The 25772-nt window shown below is 51.6% G+C and overlaps 2 protein-coding genes across 3 annotated transcripts in view; one reads left to right on the top strand and one right to left on the bottom strand.

The window, feature by feature from the left end:
* Positions 1–1138: 1138 nt before the first annotated feature.
* On the bottom strand, positions 1139–21948 carry COIL (coilin). The gene is made up of 7 exons (XM_089662920.1): positions 21533–21948; positions 16239–18138; positions 13576–13662; positions 9643–9690; positions 6022–6091; positions 3371–3456; positions 1139–1724 (listed from the first exon to the last, which is right to left on the bottom strand). The coding sequence occupies exons 1-7, from the start codon at positions 21766–21768 to the stop codon at positions 1638–1640; spliced, it is 2514 nt and encodes an 837-aa protein (XP_089519046.1). The 5' UTR covers positions 21769–21948; the 3' UTR covers positions 1139–1637.
* SCPEP1 (serine carboxypeptidase 1) overlaps positions 21615–25772 on the top strand; it is a 44158-nt gene continuing 40000 nt past the window's right edge. The window contains exon 1 of one of the 2 annotated variants that reach the window (XM_089662922.1): positions 21615–21955. In XM_089662922.1, the coding sequence (XP_089519048.1) occupies positions 21880–21955 (76 nt within the window). In that variant the 5' untranslated portion in view covers positions 21615–21879. The remainder of the gene's footprint in view (positions 21956–25772) is intronic. The other variant, XM_089662921.1, reaches the window with a different exon arrangement.

Genomic DNA, 25772 nt, shown 5'->3' on the forward strand with positions numbered 1-25772 from the left:
CTGACTGCAGAGACCTCCAGGATTTCCTATATTCGGTATGATTCTACCGGTCCCGTCGGCTGACTGCAGAGACCTCCAGGATTTCCTATATTCGGTATGATTCTACCGGTCCCGTCGGCTGACTGCACAGACCTCCAGGATTTCCTATATTCGGTATGAATCTACCGGTCCCGTCGGCTGGCTGCAGAGACCTCCAGGATTTCCTATATTCGGTATGAATCTACCGGTCCCGTCGGCTGGCTGCAGAGACCTCCAGGATTTCCTATATTCGGTATGAATCTACCGGTCCCGTCGGCTGGCTGCAGAAACCTCCAGGATTTCCTATATTCGGTATGAATCTACCGGTCCCGTCGGCTGACTGCAGAGACCTCCAGGATTTCCTATATTCGGTATGAATCTACCGGTCCCGTCGGCTGGCTGCAGAGACCTCCAGGATTTCCTATATTCGGTATGAATCTACCGGTCCCGTCGGCTGACTGCAGAGACCTCCGGGATTTCCTATATTCGGTATGAATCTACCGGTCCCGTCGGCTGACTGCAGAGACATCCGGGATTTCCTATATTCGGTATGAATCTACCGGTCCCGTCGGCTGACTGCAGAGACCTCCGGGATTTCCTATATTCGGTATGAATCTACCGGTCCCGTCGGCTGACTGCAGAGACCTCCGGGATTTCCTATATTCGGTATGAATCTACCGGTCCCGTCGGCTGACTGCAGAGACCTCCGGGATTTCCTATATTCGGTATGAATCTACCGGTCCCGTCGGCTGACTGCAGAGACCTCCAGGATTTCCTATATTCGGTATGAATCTACCGGTCCCGTCGGCTGACTGCAGAGACCTCCAGGATTTCCTATATTCGGTATGAATCTACCAGTCCCGTCGGCTGACTGCACAGACCTCCAGGATTTCCTATATTCGATATGAATCTACCGGTCCCGTCGGCTGGCTGCAGAGACCTCCAGGATTTAGTATAGTCGTTACTTTGACATTAAAGATTTTACGGATTGGGCTCAGCTCTTCTTTCACGGTGTGCTGCAGCGAAGGACGAGACCTCTGAATTAGGGATCACTCGTTTTCTGTGAAATCCAAACATTTTGGTTCTGTGCCCAGAATATCAGGAAGAATTCCAGTCAAAGTAAAAGAATACTCTTTTTATTAACTTTTCACATTACAAACAGGACTCCCCCGTCAGGACAGACCTGGTACCTGCAGGAGGAAGGTCCTCCAACATTTAAAGCTGAACTTCAGAATAGTTTAAGAATCTGACCAATACTCGTCTTCCTCAGACTACAGACAAACACTGTATTTTTCTCACGGTTCATATATCTTTTTCCCTGCCAAGTTCACCAATTAAAAGTCCGCTCTGATGTCACATGCTGTTCATCACGGAGGTTCCAGACTACAATTACCATCATGCAACAGAATCTGTAGTGTTCAGTGAGGGTGTGAGTTAAGGGGTGGGGGGGGGGGGTAGTAGGTGGGAAGGACGGTGAGTGGTGAGGCAATGATAATAACCATTAATAACATTCCTCCCAGAGAAGAAATCCAGATCTCCCATTGGGAGAGGCATAGACACGCAGCACACCCCCCGTCTGACCACTGCCAAGGGTCGGGCATGGCTGGTCATGTGATCGGTCACAAAGGCTGTGGCGAAGTTTCCTCTTCTGACCCCTCTTCCATCACCAACCGCGGTGTGATCAGAGAACTCCAGAGCTCATTAATCTATACGGGGGACAAATGACACAATTTATAATGAACAGAAAATACATAGAACCAAGCAGGATCACACAGAAAAATACCAGAGTCCAATGAGATATGAACTGCATGTGCTGCCACTGATCAACCAATGACACTCACAATCCTCCCCCAATTTCATTTCTTTGTGTGAGCCACCTCTCCGCTCTCTCCCCAAGCTTCCCCTGCAGGTTCATTGCTCCCCAGGTCCTTCACTCTGTGTGAGCCGCCTGTATACTCTCCCCCAATGCTTCCCCTTCCAGGTTCAATGCCCCCTGGGTCTTTCACTCTGTGTGAGCTGCCAGTCCGCTCTCTCCCCACGCTGCCCCTACCAGGTTTATTGCCCCCTGGGTTCTTCACTCTGTGTGAGCCGCCTGTATACTCTCCCCCAATGCTTCCCCTTCCAGGTTCAATGCCCCCTGGGTCCTTCACTCTGTGTGAGCTGCCAGTCCGCTCTCTCCCCACGCTGCCCCTACCAGGTTTATTGCCCCCTGGGTCCCTCACTCTGTGTGAGCTGCCAGTCCGCTCTCTCCCCACGCTGCCCCTACCAGGTTTATTGCCCCCTGGGTTCTTCACTCTGTGTGAGCCGCCTGTATACTCTCCCCCAATGCTTCCCCTTCCAGCTTCAATGCCCCCTGGGTCCTTCACTCTGTGTGAGCTGCCAGTCCGCTCTCTCCCCACGCTGCCCCTACCAGGTTTATTGCCCCCTGGGTTCTTCACTCTGTGTGAGCCGCCTGTATACTCTCCCCCAATGCTTCCCCTTCCAGGTTCAATGCCCCCTGGGTCCTTCACTCTGTGTGAGCTGCCAGTCCGCTCTCTCCCCACGCTGCCCCTACCAGGTTTATTGCCCCCTGGGTTCTTCACTCTGTGTGAAGCCATCTGCTCTCCCACGACACTCCCCTGCCAGGCTCATTGCCGCCTGTCTACTCTTCCCCCCACCACTCCCCCCCAGGTCCTTCAATCTGTGTGAACTGCCTGTCTGCTGTTCCCCCCCTCACAATGTCCATGCCAGGTTTATTGCCCCCTGGGTCCTTCACTCCATGACAGATTATTTATCTTTATTTAACATTGCTTGGCAGCACAGTGGCTAAGTGGCAGCACTTGGGTTTGTTCCAACCACGGCACCACTTGCCTGGAGTTTGCATGTTCTCCCTGTGCCTGCGTGGGTTTGCTCCCACACTCCAAGGATGAGATTTTTTTGTTTTCTTTTTTTATATGGATCATTTTTCAGTTGTATGTACTGTATATGTTTTTTTATACAATGCCTAGGCTTCATATGTATCATTAAGTCTTTCCCCGATTAGACATGTAATTTGTTACAGTCAAACCTAATGCTTTGTATGAATTTCCAAGTGAGATGCTGCTTTTTATTGGGCGCTCCCGGCCATACATGACATACACAGTGCCATCGCTCAGCTCCCATTGTCTAGGGATCACTCAGTAAAGAGGAGCTGTATAGATAGTCGATGTCCTCGAGTGTTTCAGCTGGATATAAATACTCCGTATAACCCCACCTGTCCACAGTACGAGAGTCATGACAACAAGGACACAGCGGAATGGGTCAGACCCCTCCTTAGAAGAAGACCCCCCATTCCCTGCCCATGTAAGTAGATGAATCTTGAGGTTGGACGTACCTTACAATCCGGAGGAGCAGCAAACTCTACCAACTGCTTCCCATCTTCCACGTTGTACACCAGATCAAATTTTCCCGGCTCCCTCCCTGCGACATGGAGAACACAGACAGGTCATACTGCAGTCAGATCCCAATAACAATTCTTAGAGGTCTGCACCAAATCCAGCATGTATGGGTGAGTGAAGGCAGCGCACCGACACGGCATGTAAGGTTCACATGACAAATCGTACAATAAAACACATGGAAAGGAAGGGCCCAGGCAGCCATTCTGGGACACATCACCGGCTCCTAGTCATGGATCTCCTGTTCTGGGGTTTCCTCCGATAGATCGAATGTCACAGAATCAGAACGTCCTGATCCCCCGATACTTATAATACTTTATTATATAAAAGATAGGGTTTCTTCCTGTATTTGTATTGTTTTTATATCTATCTATCCCTGCAGAAGGGATAGCTTTGCTTTGCTTCTGTGCGCACGATGACGTCATCTCTGACGAAACACATTGTGAGGAGCCGGAAGCCATGACACCACGGCGCATGTGGATTCTGAGTTTTTTTTATTTTTTAACTGCCGAATTCATGCTTCGTATTATTTTAAGTGTTTTTAAAGCGGAGTTCCACCTGAAAAAAAAAACTAAATAGAAGTCAACAGCTACAAAAACTGTAGTTTCTGACTTTTAAAATACAGACACTCACCTCTCCCGGGGTCCAGTGCAGGGGCGGACTGACCATTTGGAAACTCGGGCCCGAGGTCAGTAGGGGGCCCCATGAGATGCCCCTGGTACCTTTTTCATAGGTTTTTTTGAGTTTGGCCAAGGACACAGGGGCCCCATGATCCCCTATTGCCCGGGGGCCCCATGAGTTGTCAGTCAGCCTCTGGTCTAGCGGTGTCTGGGATCCACTTTCTCATCTGTGGGCCAAGAACCGACATGGCGGGTGCCTCTTGGGTAGAGGGGAGGGAGGAGAGAGGACACACATCCGCTCTCCTCCCCTTCTTGTTGGTGACCCGGAAAGCAACATGTATGACGTCACGTGGGTCACCTGTCACCTTCAGCCGGGAAGGAATGTATTGCAATGCGATCTGCATTACAATACATTCACTGGCGCTCAGAGGAGACATGCAGAGTCTTTTAGACCCCGGATGTCTCATTAACGAGAACCTGTCACCTAAAAATCATCACATGGGAGACTTTCTGTCCCCTAAGTGATGGAAAAAAAATAAAAAATTAAGTTAAGCAAAAATAAATAAAATTGCAAAAAATGTAAGTTACACCCAAGCACATGAAATCATATACTGGTGAGGGGGCACTGAGCGATCGGCTGCCATTGTGCTCTATGCTGGGTGTCCAGTGCGCCCCTGTACCTCTAAGGATGGGTGGGCTCCCTCCAGGCTAACCTGCCCCCAATCTATCCATTAATATACATGTGCTTCTCCTATGGGGGCTCTCAAAATTAGAAACAGCAGAAAGTACCGGGTTCCGTGAAGAGGCTCTGCAGGTTACATACGTGTTTACAAATGTGTACAAAATAAATCCCCGTGTTTGATGCAAACTTTCAGACAGGACAATCCGGTTGGTTGCGGGCTGGTCAGTAAGTTGAGCTGGGAATTTTTCTTTGTTGCTTGACATAAACCCCCCCCCCCCAGAAAAACAATCTGAGGCCTCCCACATATGCACGTATGAACATAAATGCACGCATCGGGGGGCCACTACGCATGAAAACATCGATTGTGATACACATGATCCATAACACCAGAGTGAGAAGAGGAATTCTAGCCCTCCCCTGTAATCCGAAACGGATGGCTTTTGCATCGTCACCTATAGAAATTATGGGGGACGGAAGTTTGTTGCCGTTTCACGGACGCACACAAATGTAAGGTTTGACATGTTGGGGATCTATCTACTCGCTGCAACCTCATCTCTGATATTTTACCGAACATTGGGTCATTTATTGTGTACGTTTGCCTTTTGCGGTAATATTGTGACATAAATGAAGAGTACACTATTATATTCTCCGGGGTCTCTGCTCTCAGCAAACATTTGGGGGGTTTTATGTAATCTGAAGGACTAAAATGATTATTTGTTTAAAAGTGTGCAAAAAAAACACATCACAAAACGGCTTCTGGCAGGGAAAGGGTTGATGTGTGGGGTGTCCTATACTGTGCTGGATCATACATTACAATTGGTTATTATTTCCCTGCTATACACAAAGATCACCTAGGAAACCAGTATATTCCATAAACCGTGGGAATCCCCAGCTCCACATCCACAACCTGGACCTTAAGGACACCACAAGACAGGAAGTGGTCTTCCCTGCACCTCCCACTGTACCAGGGTTCCCCTATATTACCCACATGTCCTGGGATGTGTCTGGAGGAGGACCTCCTACCTCCCAGTGACTATGGAATATACTCCCTATTTGGTGTACAGAGCTGAGAACATGTTCGGAGATGGCTGACCTGGTCCTGTATCCCATAACCCGGGATCCGCCCCCCTTCCACACGGATCACATGATCGATAGGCCTCCCTGGTCACATGGGCAGCACAATACACGGACTGTATGAACAATGAGCGTAGGTGGCGGGAGTTCCTGCATAGTGAATACAGATATCAGGACATTCATTGGACGGGAGCATTTGGAGTCTCTCACTTACTCTTCAGCTTGGAGATGAGCTCCACCTCGATCTTCTGCGTCACGGGATTAAATCTGTGGACGACCCCCTCCTGGACAAACAGGAGAATGACATTTACTGTGTGACATAAAACATGGCTGACCTCCCTGTACACATTACACCCGGCACTGCACGGATATCCCTGCTCAGAACACGGGGCCAGGACACGGAAACCCCACCGCGTACTCCGCCATGAACTGACTATACCGAAGCTGAACCCCCCCACCGCCTCCTCCACCATGAACACACTCCATGGAACCTGAACCCCTCACCACCTCCTCCGCCATGAACAGACTCTACCAAAGCTGAACCCCCCCACCGCCATGTTCAGACTACACCGAAGCTGAACCCCCACCGCCTCCTCCACTATGAACAGACTACACCGAAGCTGAACCCCCCACCGCCTCCTCCGCCATGAACTGACTATACCAAAGCTGAACCCCCCACTGCCTCCTCCGCCATGAACAGACTACACCGAAGCTGAACCCCCCACCGCCTCCTCCACTATGAACAGACTACACCGAAGCTGAACCCCCCCGCCTCCACCGCCATGAACTGACTATATCAAAGCTGAACCCCCCACTGCCTCCTCCACTATGAACAGACTACACCGAAGCTGAACCCCCCCGCCTCCTCCGCCATGAACTGACTATACCAAAGCTGAACCCCCCCACCGCCTCCTCCACCATGAACAGACTACACTGAAGCTGAACCCCCCACCGCCTCCTCCACTATGAACAGACTATACCAAAGCTGAACCCCCCACTGCCTCCTCCGCCATGGACTATACTGAAGCTGAACCCCCCACCGCCTCCTCCACCATGAACAGACTACACCGAAGCTGAACCCCCCACCGTCTCCTCCACCATGAACAGACTCCATCGAAGCTGAACCCCCCCACCGCCTCCTCCACTATGAACAGACTACACCGAAGCTGAACCCCCCACCATCTCCTCCACCATGAACAGACTCCATCGAAGCTGAACCCCCCCACCGCCTCCTCCACTATGAACAGACTACACCGAAGCTGAACCCCCCACCGCCTCCTCCACTATGAACAGACTACACCGAAGCTGAACCCCCCACCATCTCCTCCACCATGAACAGACTCCATCGAAGCTGAACCCCCCCACCGCCTCCTCCACTATGAACAGACTACACCGAAGCTGAAACTCCCACCGCCTCCTCCACTATGAACAGACTACACCGAAGCTGAACCCCCCACCGCCTCCTCCACTATGAACAGACTACACCGAAGCTGAACCTCCCACCGCCTCCTCCACTATGAACAGACTACACCGAAGCTGAACCCCCCACCATCTCCTCCACCATGAACAGAAACCACCGAAGCTGAACCCCCCCACCGCCTCCTCCACCATGAACAGACACCAGCGAAGCTGAACCCCCCCCACCGCCTCCTCCGCCATGAACAGACAGCACCGAAGCTGAACCCCCCCACCGCCTCCTCCGCCATGAACAGACACCACCGAAGCTGAACCCCCCACCACCTCCTCCGCCATGTACAGACTCCATTGAAGCTGAACCCCCCTCCACCTCCTCCGCCATGTACAGACTCCATTGAAGCTGAACCCCCCTCTGCCATGTACAGACTCCATTGAAGCTGAACCCCCCTCCGCCATGTACAGACTCCATTGAAGCTGAACCCCCCTCCACCTCCTCCGCCATGTACAGACTCCATTGAAGCTGAACCCCCCTCCACCTACTCCGCCATGTACAGACTCCATTGAAGCTGACCCCCCCTCCACCTCCTCCGCCATGTACAGACTCCATTGAAGCTGAACCCCCCTCCACCTCCTCCGCCATGTACAGACTCCATTGAAGCTGAACCCCCCTCCACCTCCTCCGCCATGTACAGACTCCATTGAAGCTGAACCCTGGCCAGAGAGATCCACAGGGGTCTCCAGTACAGGTCTCAGGGACAGTAAGAATATGAAATCATTAAACCTGTCTGTATATACAAATGTCCTCCCTTGTGCAGACATCCAAAAACCCTGATATTGCTTCTGGGTGCCGCCATCTTGGATGTGATGTCAGCAGACTCAGAACTCTCACTCTACAGCAGATGTGTCAAACACAAGGCCCTTGGCCTGAATCCAGCCCTCCAGGTCATTTCATGAGGCCCTTGCACCTCTCCTGCAATTGTGGCGCACCCCCACCCCCGTCTCTGCCTCCCTCTTGTTTGCAGTTGGCAGCGGAGAGGAGGACACAACTCTCCAGCCAGATCCTGTGCTTCTCCATGCAGCCACTGAGAGGCTTGTCTTTGCTCCCGTCTCAGCAGTCGGCAGCAGAGAGGATGATGGGATTCCTACTACCGATCCTGCGCCTCTCTGTGCAGCTGCAGCACCCCCTCGTCTCAGCAGACTCTGGCAGCTGACCTCTGGCCTCCTCTGGTCCTGCTCCAGACCTGGCACTTTCTGCTTCCAGCTCTGTCCACAGCCTATTCTCGGCAGAAGCACAAAATAAAGGGGGTGCAATGTGATGTAAGGGAGAGTGGGGGATTCCTGACTTCTGATAGTGGGGGGAGGGTGTCTGACATCTGATGTAAAGGGGGGGGGGAATTGAGTTTGACATTCCTGCTCTATATTAATATTAAAGTGTCACTAACGACCATCCAGACCTGAAGACAGCTTCCAGCACCATCCATGGTGTGTGATGAAGAGTACAAGGGGGAGTGTCCCTGACAACCAGGCCAGGGAGGAAGTGTCACTAACTATCATCCAGGCCAGAAAAGACTCGGCACCATGCAAAGTCCCCTCTGAAAAGGAGAGCGGGCAGCGAGTTCTGAGTGCACAATGTATAGAGCCGCCTACTCCGTGTCCTACTGACAGGAATCTCTCTATTGGATGCATATAAAATGACGGCATCAAAAATGCTACACGTTTCGGCTTCCTCAGCCCTCCTCATAGCGGGATTGCATTGCGTTACACTTTTGATGTGGCGCCATTTTATATGGAGCCAGTAAAGGGATTTCTGTCAGGAGTACATGGAGTAGGCGGCTCTATACATTCTGCAGACCGATGCTCTACAGCCACAGCTCTGCTCTCCAGCATTGGAATCTTGTGGAGAGCAGGTTTGGGTAAGGTCTGCTATGGTGACAACAAGGCAAGGTAGGTCAGTAGTGAGGCAGAGCTGGTCACCAATACTGGAGAGAAGGTCTCTGCCCTCTGCCTGCTCTGTAAAATGAGGAGGACACAGTCTGCATTCCATGAGTTTCATGAGCTGTGCCCACCCAATCACCATCATCTATGCCCACCCAATCACCATCTGTGCCCACCCAATCACCATCATCTATGCCCACCCAATCACCATCTGTGCCCACCCAATCATCATCTGTGCCTACCCAATCACCATCATCTATGCCCACCCAATCGCCATCATCTATGCCCACCCAATCGCCATCTATGCCCACCCAATCGCCATCTATGCCCACCCAATCGCCATCTTCTATTGCCCACCCAATTGCCATCTTCTATTGCCCACCCAATCATCACCATCTATGCCCACCCAATAATCTATGCCCACCCAATCACCATCATCTATGCCCACCCAATCACCACCATCTATGCCTGAAGATAAAGTTACCTTGTAGTCAGAGACCTCAGGTGAGTAGTTCTCATTTAATTCCAGAATCTGGGAGATGGAGACAGAGAAGGTGTCAGTGAAGATCAGAGGTGGTATACAATACTGATGGGAGCTCAGAGAAGGTGTCAGTGAAGATCAGGTGTGGTATATGATACTGATGGGAGCTCAGAGAAGGTGTCAGTGAAGATCAGAGGCGGTATACAATACTGATGGGAGCTCAGAGAAGGTGTCAGTGAAGATCAGAGGCGGTATACGATACTGATGGGAGCTCAGAGAAGGTGTCAGTGAAGATCAGAGGCGGTATATGATACTGATGGGAGCTCAGAGAAGGTGTCAGTGAAGATCAGAGGCGGTATACAATACTGATGGGAGCTCAGAGAAGGTGTCAGTGAAGATCAGAGGCGGTATATGATACTGATGGGAGCTCAGAGAAGGTGTCAGTGAAGATCAGAGGCGGTATATGATACTGATGGGAGCTCAGAGAAGGTGTCAGTGAAGATCAGAGGCGGTATATGATACTGATGGGAGCTCAGAGAAGGTGTCAGTGAAGATCAGAGGCGGTATATGATACTGATGGGAGCTCAGAGAAGGTGTCAGTGAAGATCAGAGGCGGTATATGATACTGATGGGAGCTCAGAGAAGGTGTCAGTGAAGATCAGAGGCGGTATATGATACTGATGGGAGCTCAGAGAAGGTGTCAGTGAAGATCAGAGGCGGTATATGATACTGATGGGAGCTCAGAGAAGGTGTCAGTGAAGATCAGAGGCGGTATATGATACTGATGGGAGCTCAGAGAAGGTGTCAGTGAAGATCAGAGGTGGTATACAATACTGATGGGAGCTCAGAGAAGGTGTCAGTGAAGATCAGAGGTGGTATATGATACTGATGGGAGCTCAGAGAAGGTGTCAGTGAAGATCAGAGGCGGTATACAATACTGATGGGAGCTCAGAGAAGGTGTCAGTGAAGATCAGAGGCGGTATACAATACTGATGGGAGCTCAGAGAAGGTGTCAGTGAAGATCAGAGGCGGTATACGATACTGATGGGAGCTCAGAGAAGGTGTCAGTGAAGATCAGAGGCGGTATACGATACTGATGGGAGCTCAGAGAAGGTGTCAGTGAAGATCAGAGGCGGTATATGATACTGATGGGAGCTCAGAGAAGGTGTCAGTGAAGATCAGAGGCGGTATACGATACTGATGGGAGCTCAGAGAAGGTGTCAGTGAAGATCAGAGGCGGTATATGATACTGATGGGAGCTCAGAGAAGGTGTCAGTGAAGATCAGAGGCGGTATATGATACTGATGGGAGCTCAGAGAAGGTGTCAGTGAAGATCAGAGGCGGTATATGATACTGATGGGAGGTCAGAGAAGGTGTCAGTGAAAATCAGAGGCGGTATATGATACTGATGGGAGGTCAGAGAAGGTGTCAGTGAAGATCAGAGGCGGTATATGATACTGATGGGAGCTCAGAGAAGGTGTCAGTGAAGATCAGAGGCGGTATACAATACTGATGGGAGCTCAGAGAAGGTGTCAGTGAAGATCAGAGGCGGTATACAATACTGATGGGAGCTCAGAGAAGGTGTCAGTGAAGATCAGAGGCGGTATACAATACTGATGGGAGCTCAGAGAAGGTGTCAGTGAAGATCAGAGGCGGTATACAATACTGATGGGAGCTCAGAGAAGGTGTCAGTGAAGATCAGAGGCGGTATACGATACTGATGGGAGCTCAGAGAAGGTGTCAGTGAAGATCAGAGGCGGTATATGATACTGATGGGAGGTCAGAGAAGGTGTCAGTGAAAATCAGAGGCGGTATATGATACTGATGGGAGGTCAGAGAAGGTGTCAGTGAAGATCAGAGGCGGTATATGATACTGATGGGAGGTCAGAGAAGGTGTCAGTGAAGATCAGAGGTGGTATACAATACTGATGGGAGCTCAGAGAAGGTGTCAGTGAAGATCAGAGGTGGTATATGATACTGATGGGAGCTCAGAGAAGGTGTCAGTGAAGATCAGAGGTGGTATATGATACTGATGGGAGCTCAGAGAAGGTGTCAGTGAAGATCAGAGGTGGTATATGATACTGATGGGAGCTCAGAGAAGGTGTCAGTGAAGATCAGAGGCGGTATACAATACTGATGGGAGCTCAGAGAAGGTGTCAGTGAAGATCAGAGGCGGTATACGATACTGATGGGAGCTCAGAGAAGGTGTCAGTGAAGATCAGAGGCGGTATACAATACTGATGGGAGCTCAGAGAAGGTGTCAGTGAAGGAGCGGCTGTACTGGGAAGGACTGACATGGGTGAACACTGGAAATCACCGAATCATTAGTAAAGCAGAACTAACAGAAATCGGTGAGCGGTCAGGAGACGTCTCTTCTGCAATAAAACCCACTGAGCTGCCTCTCACAGTCCTCTGCAGATTGTACATAGAGAGGTGTATGTGTGGGAGTGACGTCATCCCGCACCGCCCAATCTAGACAGCTGAAGGCTGGCTGCTGGAAGAAGATGCCGGCAAAGATCTCACAGGCATGGACCCCTTGGCACATAGAAGAGGATTCCTGCCTTTAGTTCCACTTTAATATGGCAGGAGAATTGCTTTTCCAGGGTCAGAACAGACCGCTCCCTGGCCACGCACACACACACGAGCACGCACACACACACGAGCACGCACACACACACGAGCACGCACACACACACGAGCACGTACACACACACGAGCACGTACACACACGAGCACGTACACACACACACACACAAGCACACACACGAGCACGTACACACACACGAGCACGTACACACACACACGTACACACACACACACGAGCACGTACACACACACACACACGAGCACGTACACACACACACACACACACACACAAGCACATACACACACACACAAGCACACACACACGAGCACGTACACATACACACACACGAGCACGTACACACACACACGAGCACGTACACACACACACGAGCACGTACACACACACACGAGCACGTACACACACACACGAGCACGTACACACACACACACACGAGCACGTACACACACACACACACGAGCACGTACACACACACACACACGAGCACGTACACACACACACACACGAGCACGTACACACACACACGAGCACGTACACACACACACACACACACACACACGAGCACGTACACACACACACACGAGCACGTACACACACACACACACACACACACGAGCACGTACACACACACACGAGCACGTACACACACACACGAGCACGTACACACACACACACGAGCACGTACACACACACACACACGAGCACGTACACACACACACACACACGAGCACGTACACACACACACACACACGAGCACGTACACACACACACGAGCACGTACACACACACACGAGCACGTACACACACACACGAGCACGTACACACACACACACACGAGCACGTATACACACACACACACGAGCACGTACACACACACACACGAGCACGTACACACACACACACACGAGCACGTACACACACACACACGAGCACGTACACACACACACACGAGCACGTACACACACACACACACACACACACGAGCACGTACACACACACACACACACACACACACACACACGAGCACGTACACACACACACACGAGCACGTACACACACACACACACACACACACGAGCACGTACACACACACACACACACACACACACGAGCACGTACACACACACACACGAGCACGTACACACACACACACACGAGCACGTACACACACACACACGAGCACGTACACACACACACACACACACACGAGCACGTACACACACACACACGAGCACACACACACACAAGCACATACACGTACACACACACACACAAGCACATACACGTACACACGAGCACACACGCACACACATGTAGACGACACCAATTACCTTGAAGGCGATGACTTTCCCGACTTGCGGCGGGGCGGCGAGCAGCGGGAAGGCGCTGTAATCTTTTTTCGGACTTTCAGGCGGATTCTAAGAAATACAAACAGAAGCCTGGTGTGACGTACATGTGACACGAATGTACAGATCTGAGTAGATGTGACCTGTAGAGAATATGACAAATTTAGCTCATTCCTTGTTAAAGGAATATTCAGTCCTAGGTACTCACACAGATGGTCATCAATTAGCACCTGAAAAGCCCGGCTTCCTCTGGAAGTGACACCTGGGTGCTAATAAGATTTTGTCACCTTCTGGGGAAACCGGTTGGAAGGAAATGGCTGGAGACAGTTCGGCTGCAGATGACCAGGGGGGCTCAATCTGTCTGGGGAGCTTTAAAGTGTCTCCATACATCAAAGGAGTATGTTTCCTCCCTCATAACAGCTAAAATATTAGTTGCAGAGAGATGAAAATACTCCCTTCTGATGGGAAACTCTGTGGGTCACAGCGACATATACAAACCGTATTTGTGGCTTAGATAGAAGGCCAGGAAAATGCAGGGAATGGTTGTGGCGCTGGAGTGCGATAGCAGAACAGTGATTGGTACTGTCGCGATCAGACTGATGCGCTGGTATCGGAAATCCAATCCCCAACTTGGCGTTTCAAGCCGGTCTTGGTCCGATTGAACTTTGGCAGGTCAACACCCAGAACATCCTGTAGGCGGGTACAGGCACACCCCCCAGGGTCAATTGGCCGAGGACTAATGTCCCGCCTACGTCCATATCCCCATAAATGGAGTACCCGCACATTGTGATTCATATGGAGCTGGTCGATCGACCAACAGATTGCTGACTTTTCTGACTTGCTCCAGTCGCAGGATAAATCTCGGTAAAGTGTTACTTCTGTTTTATTCCCTCTTTATTTTATAGTGAAGTCATTTGTGTGTCTTCTTGTAGTTTTAGTATTTCTGTAACTTTTTATACTTTGTACATATTTTATGCTCCGCCCACTGTCGGGAAAGTAAATCTTAAAATAATTAGTGACTTCTGTGTATTTAAGCTCGGGCTCATATCTCTGGAGGGATTGGATTGGAGAGATGAGATTGGAGAGATTGTATCGTATCTTAGTGCCTTTAAATGCTCGGTCAAGCTCATTGCCAATCTGTATGCAATTGCACTGTGTGTGGGCAGATTGCGTGCAGATTGTAAAGGTGACAGATCTGCCAGACGGAGATCTGTGTGTGGTGTCTCAACACACCGTTCTGTGGATAAACTGTTGGGTGGTGACAAGCTACCGTTTGTGGTGTGTCTGGTGTGGGGGGGTGTGGACAGTGGAAGGGTGATAACACCGGGGTTCAAGCTGGAGGGACTCTAGAAGGGTGTGATTGCTAAACTGCTCTTCAACTCTAGTCAGTGCACCAGATTGTATGTAAGAATTGTATCTGCCAGTGTGTGGTCAGCTCCACACACTGGATTGGAGTCTCCCCCCGGTGGTGGCCAGAGGTAGTGCGGGCTGTGGAAGTATCACGGCTGGTCTTATATATTCAGATTAAGTCCCCTTTATTCCCTCATAACCCCAGTCACGGCTGCACGTGCGCACCTCGGTTAGGTAGTCACTGTGGGCGTGGCGTGTGGGGGATCCGTGACAGACTGGTGGCAGCAGTAGGAAAAAGTCCTATAAATAAAAAGCACCGACACGCACCAAGAACTCACTTCCTCCCCCTCACTGACACCATAGAGGGGACTGGACTACTACAACAGTGCTGGTCCGCAAACAAAACAGAGCAACACGTGTCCATTCTCCATGTCCCGGCTCACTAAAAAAGCTGCCAGAAATCCAGGGAGCACCTAACTTCCTGGAGTGCGCGGACAATGCTGTTCTGGACTGCAGAACCACTCCTTCCAAGGGGAGGTGTTTTGTAGTCCAGTAGGGGAGAACTGGGCAGGGTTCAGAACACTGCTTGGGATTTCTGTGTAGTGTTGCCAGCCAACCAGAGGAAGTTAGGAGCTCACTGGATTTCTCTGTACTTGCAGCGATTGTTGCTGCCCACGTAATGCACATGTGCAGCAGAAAAGAAGGCGGGCTCTAAGAAAAGAAACAAACCGTCCTCTAGCTGGTGGTGCAACGGTGCTACGGCTGAGGTTCCTGCAACCCTTTCCAACCAATGAATGTTGCCGGCTTCTTGCCTTCGTAGGGTGGGCTCTAACCACCACACGTGTCTATGGGAGGCAGAGGTTTCCGTGCTGAGACCACGCTCCTGACGCAGTGACTGAGCCATCACACAGTCCACAAACTCTAGGAATGATCAGGAGCCGGTGGGGGGAGGGTACTGAATTCCAATCATGGTGATCACGTGATCAGGCAGACCTTTCCTCCTTCCGGGTGTAATAACCCGAGGGGTTAGAGAAACACCGAGCCCACTACACACGCATTGTATGTTGGGGTACGATGTACTGCAGGTGGAAGTGTGCTCAATTCTCAATGAGCACCACGGTAACCAATGATTCCCTGCCTGTTGGTGCGACACCTCAGTGGTAATGGGCCCTAAACGTACAGTTCAGGAATGGTTTAGTGTCACCCTTTTTGAGATCCCTCCCACAGCAGGACATGGACCAATCACTTGTGTTGTGTCAGATGACCCCAAGCTGAGGGCTTCATCATTCTGGACTCACCTGATATACCACGGATGTATTGGTGGCTACTTCTTCCAGCTGCTGCTTCTTCAGAGGAGGAGCATCATATTTATGGAAAAATTGGTTGCCAAACCCTCGTCCTTTCCCTCGGTTTCCCCGTCCTCTGAACCTGAGACTCCCCTGGCCCCTCCTGGGAAAGATGCCTCTTCCTCGCCCTATTCCATGATCATGCTGACCAGGGTTGGGCTCATGTTCCTGAGGAATGCCACCCGTCACATGTCCATTGTTTACACAAGATGGGACCACATTTGATATGGATGGCGCTGTGACTGGCCCCTGAATAATATTTGTATCCAAGTCAGAGACAGGATGAGAGGCTTCTCCATGTGGTTTCTGGGACATACCATTCAGAGGCGGTGCAATCCCGACATCCACCAACCTCCTTATAATGTCTCCATTGTCTGAAGAGCTGTCTGTGCTCTTCCTCATCTCAGGAGAAAAGACAATTCTCCCAGACGCTGAGTAAGAGGGGTTTCTGGTGGCCCCTGATGGGTTCTTGCTGGCAGTGGAGAGTTCCTGGTCATATGAAGATGCGGAGTAGTCAATGCTTGATCTGGCCCTATTAGCTGAAGGGTCCATGTTTGGACTAGTCTTATGTACAGAGACAACAGTCCCAGCTTTACTGATCCCCTCGGGAGGTTTCTGTAGTTTGGTGGAGGATTCTTGTTCAGATGAAGATTCTGAGGAGTCGGTGGGGGAGCTCACTGTCACATTCTTGGTCGAAGGTTCAGGATTAGGTTTCGTTTTAGTTACAGAGACAACAGTCCCGGATTTATTGAGCCCTTTGGGAGGTTTCTTTCGTTTGGTGGAGGATTGCTGATCAGATGAAGATTCTGAGGAGTCGGTGGGGGAGCTCACTGTCACATTCTTGGTTGAAGGTTCAGGATTAGGTTTCGTTTTATTTACAGAGACAACAGTCCCGGATTTATTGAGCCCTTTGGGAGGTTTCTTTCGTTTGGTGGAGGATTGCTGATCAGATGAAGATTCTGAGGAGTCGGTGGGGGAGCTCACTGTAGCACCTTCAGCTGGAAGCTCATGATTAGCTTGAGTCTTATTTCCGGCGACATTCCTGGATTTATGGAGCCCCTTTGGAGGTTTCTTTCGTTTGGTGGAAGACTCTCGGTTGGTTGAAGGCTCAGAGTCACTGTCAGATATCTGGTCTGAACTATCTGGAGGTTCACGGTTTGGTTTATTTCCAAGTTTAAGCGAGGTCTCTGAGGACTTCTTTACTGAGAGGGAGGGGGCGGGTTTAACTGATTTATTTGAGGGCTTCTTGTCAGAGTAGGTGAGGATGGGTTCAAGGGACATCTCTGAGGGGTTGTTTATAGAGAGAGTACCGATGTTTGTCACACATTTCCCTGATTTCTTCTTTACAGAAAGGGCAGCAAAGAGACTAAGAGTCATTGCTGAGGACGTATTTAAAGGAATGGTGGTGATGGGCTGAATAGAGACCTCACAGGGATCCTGGTGGGATATGGAGGGCTCCTGGTGTGAGGAGGAACTTGCCCTCACTCTCTTGGCTGAGGACCCTTGGTTTGATCCAAGTAAATTCAGAATTTTTTCGGCTGCTTTCAGAGAAGCTGAAACCTCTGAATGTTTCTTGTGTTTGCTCCTCCCCGAGGACTCTTCAGGGAACGCCTCCTGAGAACTTTCTTCCAGAACCTTCTTTTTCTTTTCTTTTCTCCTTGAACTCTTTGAGGACTCCTCCTGCTCACATTCATCTAGAACAACCATCTCCTTCCTTGGTTTCTTGGCTAATATGGGGGGTCTATCTTCTGCATCCTCCTCAAATCCCTGCCGGGACCTCTTCTTGGACGGGTGGGCTTGGCTGCCACTGTTCACGTCATCTTCTTCAGGATCATGTCCGTGCCACTGCACTCTGAGGGAGCAAAGAGGATAAATGAGTACGGCAGGGCAATATTCTGCTGGAGTAGGACATTGGGGGGGGGGGGGGGGGTAGGTCAGAGGTACACAGGGTAGGGTGGTGGGGGGACGTGTAGAAGCCAGGCACATACAGGAGTATGTATCAGTGTACCTAGAGGTAGGTGGCCAGTGACTCACCCCCAGATGGAGTATGTATCAGTGTGCCTAGAGGTAGGTGGACAGTGACTCACCCCCAGATGGAGTATGTATCAGTGTGCCTAGAGGTAGGTGGACAGTGACTCACCCCCAGATGGAGTATGTATCAGTGTGCCTAGAGGTAGGTGGACAGTGACTCACCCCCAGATGGAGTATGTATCAGTGTGCCTAGAGGTAGGTGGACAGTGACTCACCCCCAGATGAAGTATGTATCAGTGTGCCTAGAGGTAGGTGGACAGTGACTCACCCCCAGATGAAGTATGTATCAGTGTACCTAGAGGTAGGTGGACAGTGACTCACCCCCAGATGAAGTATGTATCAGTGTACCTAGAGGTAGGTGGGCAGTGACTCACCCCCAGATGGAGTATGTATCAGTGTGCCTAGAGGTAGGTGGGCAGTGATTCACCCCCAGATGAAGTATGTATCAGTGTGCCTAGAGGTAGATGGACAGTGACTCACCCCCAGATGAAGTATGTATCAGTGTACCTAGAGGTAGGTGGACAGTGACTCACCCCCAGATGAAGTATGTATCAGTGTACCTAGAGGTAGGTGGACAGTGACTCACCCCCAGATGAAGTATGTATCAGTGTGCCTAGAGGTAGGTGGACAGTGACTCACCCCCAGATGGAGTATGTATGTGTGCCTAGAGGTAGGTGGACAGTGACTCACCCCCAGATGAAGTATGTATCAGTGTGCCTAGAGGTAGGTGGACAGTGACTCACCCCCAGATGAAGTATGTATCAGTGTACCTAGAGGTAGGTGGGCAGTGACTCACCCCCAGATGGAGTATGTATCAGTGTGCCTAGAGGTAGGTGGACAGTGACTCACCCCCAGATGGAGTATGTATCAGTGTGCCTAGAGGTAGGTGGACAGTGACTCACCCCCAGATGGAGTATGTATCAGTGTACCTAGAGGTAGGTGGGCAGTGACTCACCTCCAGATGGAGTATGTATCAGTGTGCCTAGAGGTAGGTGGACAGTGACTCACCCCCAGATGGAGTATGTATGTGTGCCTAGAGGTAGGTGGGCAGTGACTCACCTCCAGATGAAGTATGTATCAGTGTGCCTAGAGGTAGGTGGACAGTGACTCACCTCCAGATGGAGTATGTATCAGTGTGCCTAGAGGTAGGTGGAGAGTGACTCACCTCCAGATGGAGTATGTATCAGTGTACCTAGAGGTAGGTGGACAGCGACTCACCCCCAGATGGAGTATGTATCAGTGTACCTAGAGGTAGGTGGGCAGCGACTCACCTCCAGATGGAGTATGTATCAGTGTACCTAGAGGTAGGTGGACAGCGACTCACCCCCAGATGGAGTATGTATGTGTGCCTAGAGGTAGGTGGACAGTGACTCACCCCCAGATGGAGTATGTATCAGTGTGCCTAGAGGTAGGTGGACAGTGACTCACCTCCAGATGGAGTATGTATCAGTGTACCTAGAGGTAGGTGGACAGTGACTCACCTCCAGATGAAGTATGTATCAGTGTACCTAGAGGTAGGTGGACAGCGACTCACCCCCAGATGGAGTATGTATGTGTGCCTAGAGGTAGGTGGACAGTGACTCACCCCCAGATGGAGTATGTATGTCTGCCTAGAGGTAGGTGGACAGTGACTCACCCCCAGATGGAGTATGTATGTCTGCCTAGAGGTAGGTGGGCAGTGACTCACCCCCAGATGGAGTATGTATGTCTGCCTAGAGGTAGGTGGGCAGTGACTCACCTCCAGATGGAGTATGTATGTCTGCCTAGAGGTAGGTGGGCAGTGACTCACCCCCAGATGGAGTATGTATCAGTGTGCCTAGAGGTAGGTGGACAGTGACTCACCCCCAGATGAAGTATGTATCAGTGTGCCTAGAGGTAGGTGGGCAGTGACTCACCTCCAGATGGAGTATGTATGTGTGCCTAGAGGTAGGTGGGCAGTGACTCACCCCCAGATGGAGTATGTATGTCTGCCTAGAGGTAGGTGGGCAGTGACTCACCTCCAGATGGAGTATGTATCAGTGTGCCTAGAGGTAGGTGGACAGTGACTCACCCCCAGATGGAGTATGTATGTCTGCCTAGAGGTAGGTGGACAGTGACTCACCCCCAGATGGAGTATGTATGTCTGCCTAGAGGTAGGTGGGCAGTGACTCACCCCCAGATGGAGTATGTATGTCTGCCTAGAGGTAGGTGGGCAGTGACTCACCTCCAGATGGAGTATGTATGTCTGCCTAGAGGTAGGTGGACAGTGACTCACCTCCAGATGGAGTATGTATCAGTGTGCCTAGAGGTAGGTGGACAGTGACTCACCTCCAGATGGAGTATGTATGTCTGCCTAGAGGTAGGTGGACAGTGACTCACCTCCAGATGGAGTATGTATCAGTGTGCCTAGAGGTAGGTGGACAGTGACTCACCCCCAGATGAAGTATGTATCAGTGTGCCTAGAGGTAGGTGGGCAGTGACTCACCTCCAGATGGAGTATGTATGTGTGCCTAGAGGTAGGTGGGCAGTGACTCACCTCCAGATGGAGTATGTATGTCTGCCTAGAGGTAGGTGGACAGTGACTCACCTCCAGATGGAGTATGTATCAGTGTGCCTAGAGGTAGGTGGACAGTGACTCACCCCCAGATGGAGTATGTATGTGTGCCTAGAGGTAGGTGGACAGTGACTCACCTCCAGATGTTCTCCTAATAAAGAAACTTCCTACCTACTTCCAAGAACGGGCACGTACACCGTGAATGAAAAGGGGAGGAGTCAGGTATACACATGGAAGATGTCAATATACACATCTGGATGGGAAGCCAGGGTGCCAAGGAAAGGGGAGGAGCCATGGATTTACATGACTGGGGGTGGACCTGTGAATACATATGAATGGGGAGGAGCCATGGATTCAAATGGATCACATGGCACCAGGGCAGAAGCAAAGTATACATATGAAGTGGGAGTGGCTAATCATACAAAGCAAATGACGAGGAGTAATGGATAGGAAAAAACTATACATGGGGGTAGTATACACTGGGGGAGGAGCCAAGTAAGGAACTAGGGAGAGGGAGGAGCCAGGTGTATACACAGGGGAGGAGCAAAGTATACACCTAGGGAAGGGGAGGAGTCGAGCACACACCCAGGGAAAGGGCCAATCATGCACCTAGGGAAAGGGAGGGGCCAATCATGCACCTAGGGAGAAGGGGAGGGGCCAAGCATTTGCATGGCAGGGGCACCTGATGACGTCATTGTCCCTGATGAGGCGGGCACTCTCCCCGGGGGGCAGCAGGCAGTCATGCAGGTACAGGCACAGCGCCCCCCTCTGCTCGGGGTAGTAGCGGCCCCGGATGAGGTCGGACAGGTCGGTGACGGTTCGCAGATGATCCGGGTTTAGTAACATCCACATCTGGCGGCTCTCCGGTCCGGCGGGTGGCGGGTAATCGAATCTCAACATCACCCTGATCTCCGCCATCTTTCAACACGTGACACCGTCCAGCCCGCCCACCACTTGTAACATGACCCGGGGCCCTCCCCCCACCACGTCATGTGACACCGACGGGACCAAGGATCGCCTGACAGTCACATGACCGGCCGGAGGATGAGGGTGATGGAGGCTCTGATCGTCCTGAGTGCTGCGCTACTACTGAGCCCCGCCCACGGTGAGTACCTCCCTCCCCCACTACTGAGCCCCGCCCACGGTGAGTACCTCCCTCCCCCACTACTGAGCCCCGCCCACGGTGAGTACATCCCTCCCCCACTACTGAGCCCCGCCCACGGTGAGTACCTCCCTCCCCCACTACTGAGCCCCGCCCACGGTGAGTACCTCCCTCCCCCACTACTGAGCCCCGCCCACGGTGAGTACATCCCTCCCCCACTACTGAGCCCCGCCCACGGTGAGTACCTCCCTCCCCCACTACTGAGCCCCGCCCACGGTGAGTACCTCCCTCCCCCACTACTGAGCCCCGCCCACGGTGAGTACATCCCTCCCCCACTACTGAGCCCCGCCCACGGTGAGTACCTCCCTCCCCCACTACTGAGCCCCGCCCACGGTGAGTACCTCCCTCCCCCACTACTGAGCCCCGCCCACGGTGAGTACATCCCTCCCCCACTACTGAGCCCCGCCCACGGTGAGTACCTCCCTCCCCCACTACTGAGCCCCGCCCACGGTGAGTACCTCCCTCCCCCACTACTGAGCCCTGCCCACGGTGAGTACCTCCCTCCCCCACTACTGAGCCCCGCCCACGGTGAGTACCTCCCTCCCCCACTACTGAGCCCCGCCCATGGTGAGTACCGCCCTCCCCCACTACTGAGCCCCGCCCATGTTGAGTACCTCCCCACTACTGAGCCCCGCCCATGGTGAGTACCTCCCTCCCCCACTACTGAGCCCTGCCCATGGTGAGTACCTCCCTCCCCCACTACTGAGCCCCGCCCATGGTGAGTACCTCCCCACTACTGAGCCCCGCCCACGGTGAGTACCTCCCCTCCCCACTACTGAGCCCCGCCCACGATGAGTTACACCCTACCCCACTACTGAGCCCTGCCCATGGTGAATACCTCCCTCCCCCACTTCTGAGCCCCGCCCACGGTGAGTACCGCCCTCCCCCACTACTGAGCCCCGCCCATGGTGAGTACCTCCCTCCCCCACTACTGAGCCCTGCCCACGGTGAGTACCTCCCTCCCCCACTACTGAGCCCCGCCCACGGTGAGTACCTCCCTCCCCCACTACTGAGCCCCGCCCATGGTGAGTACCTCCCTCCCCCACTACTGAGCCCTGCCCATGGTGAGTACCTCCCTCCCCCACTACTGAGCCCCGCCCACGGTGAGTTACACCCTACCCCACTACTGAGCCCCGCCCATGGTGAGTACCTCCCCACTACTGAGCCCCGCCCACGGTGAGTACCTCCCCTCCCCACTACTGAGCCCCGCCCACGGTGAGTTACACCCTACCCCACTACTGAGCCCTGCCCATGGTGAATACCTCCCTCCCCCACTTCTGAGCCCCGCCCACGGTGAGTACCGCCCTCCCCCACTACTGAGCCCCGCCCATGGTGAGTACCTCCCCACTACTGAGCCCCGCCCACGGTGAGTACCTCCCCTCCCCACTACTGAGCCCCGCCCACGGTGAGTACCCCCTCCCCCACTGCTGAGCCCTGCCCATGGTGAATACCGCCCTGCCCCACTACTGAGCCCTGCCCATGGTGAGTACCCCCCTCCCCCACTACTGAGCCCCGCCCATGGTGAGTACCCCCTCCCCCACTACTGAGCCCTGCCCACGGTGAGTACCCCCTCCCCCACTACTGAGCCCTGCCCATGGTGAGTACCCCCCTCCCCCACTTCTGAGCCCCGCCCACGGTGAGTACCCCCTTCCCCACTACGGAGCCCCACCCATGGTGAGTACCTACCCCTCCTCTACTACTGAGCCCCACCCACAGTGAGTACTTCCTCCTCCCCCACTACTGAGCCCGCCCACAGTGAGTACCTCCCCTACACACTACTGAGCCCCACCCACGGTGAGTACCCCCCTCCCACACTACTGAGCACCACCTGGGATGCCGGGACAAGATAAGCATACGTGGAGGGATGCCGGGACAAGGCGGGCACACGTGGAGGGATGCCAGGACAAGCTGGCCACACGTGGAGGGATGCCGGGACAAGCTGGCCACACGTGGAGGGATGACGGGACAAGCTGGCCACACGTGGAGGGATGCTGTTGTTTTAGTCATGGACTTAATCATCCAGTGCTTATCTGTTCCTGTCCAAAATTTATGACGCTGGCCAGCTTGTGGAATGTGCGCACATAAAGAAACTCACACTGACACGTTTGGTCTGTGAAAACTTCTCTCTAATTTATTGAAATGAAACCGTGAGCTTATATATGAAAAATGATGCGAACATCACGTGATAACAGCATAAGCATTATATTAGTCTTTGATTGGTCACTTTACAGGAAAACAATCTCCGTCATGGTATAGGTGTGATCTTCTTCAGTCTTATCTTAAAAAGAGAAAAACATTCTTTTGTCTTCCAAATCACACGATGGGAGGGGGTCTGTTCCTGTGAGCAAATATTTCTTAAGCAAGGATTTCTTAAAGTACCACAAAGCCCAGCAGGCAGAAAATATTCACACAACATATGTATTAAAGTATAAAAGTAAATATTTATATAACTTATAGAAATAGCGTATATATATATATTCAATAGGAAACGAAATAGGCATTTTACCAAATCCATCACAGTCCCCCCTTAAAATGACTATTTTACTCTGTCCCTATAAAACCTCGCTCATCTGTCCCTATAAGACCTCGCTCATCTGTCCCTATAAGACCTCGCTCATCTGTCCCTATAAGACCTCGCTCATCTGTCCCTATAAGACCTCGCTCATCTGTCCCTATAAAACCTCGCTCATCTGTCCCTATAAGACCTCGCTCATCTGTCCTTATGTACCTTGGAACTCTTTTGTGCTGCACGTTAGACAGGTGATGACTATTTCATCACCTCCCTTGCCACAGACTTTGTACATAAGGAAGTCAGATGCTATCCCTACAAAATTGTGAGATTACTATTGGCGGGGAGGGACCGTAATGGGGTGTAAGGTTTTTCTTCATCTATCATGTGGGGATCCTCTTGGTCCTGGTTCAGGAAGGTAGGTGTTCTGTTGTCTACAGCTTTGCTCATCAATTTCCTCACACATGGTATAACACAACATACAACCAGGACCAGGAGAATCAGAATTATTAGTACAGTTACCCCTATTTGGACAAGTATCTTCTGCCACCCACTCATCCAACTGAAATATTGATCCCACAAGTCTGTGATCCCTGAATTCTTTTTCAACTCAACTGACAGATCTTCCAATTTCTTCATAGACAGAGTAACCTTACCATTCGGGCCGGTATTGTCAGGAATATATGTACAACATGTTCCGGTTCCTTCTATCATTTTACAGACACCTCCTTTTTCTGCTAAAATCATGTCTAGAGCCATCCTATTCTGGAATGTCATGTAGGATGTAGGGGCTAGCTGGTCAACGATTCCTTGGAGGGCATCTCTGGTGTAATTCACAAACCTCTGTTGGTTGTATTATATGTAATTTATCCAATCTACATTTTTATTAACAGTTATCATGGGAATCAGGGATTCAAAACCTGCTTTACTTGGTCTTTGGCTTTAAGTTTATTAGACACCCCCCTTGGGACTCCAATGGCATCTACATACACATGTGGGTCAAAACTACCAGAAGGAGCTTTTTGTTTCCTCCTACGGCCAAGCGTTGGGTCAGGGGTATTCTCTGCTAGGATGTGGAGAGGCATAATGGCCTTTACAAGAGCACACTCACCAGTCCAAATCCCTTCCAATCTGGTTCTAATCTTTTGGTCCCCAGTAATCATCCATGACACATATGTATACCTGGGTCACTACTATCAGAACATGCTCGTTGTGTCAAGATCATATAGATTATGGTCATAGCACCACATG

The sequence above is a fragment of the Staurois parvus genome, unplaced genomic scaffold (genome assembly GCF_062004578.1).
Source record: "Staurois parvus isolate SC_StPar_1 unplaced genomic scaffold, SC_StPar_1.0 ptg001589l, whole genome shotgun sequence".
Taxonomy (NCBI): Eukaryota; Metazoa; Chordata; class Amphibia; order Anura; family Ranidae; genus Staurois; species Staurois parvus.

Bases quoted from the DNA above. Each gene is read 5' to 3' on its own strand.
- COIL (XM_089662920.1), bottom strand. From the start codon at position 21,768: ATGGCGGAGATCAGGGTGATGTTGAGATTCGATTACCCGCCACCCGCC. The intron at 13,663-16,238 runs GTGAGTCCAGAA...TGTATTTCTTAG, and splicing joins ATACATCCGTGGTATATCAG to AATCCGCCTGAAAGTCCGAA. The intron at 1,725-3,370 runs GTACGTCCAACC...TCCCCCGTATAG, and splicing joins CTGCTCCTCCGGATTGTAAG to ATTAATGAGCTCTGGAGTTC.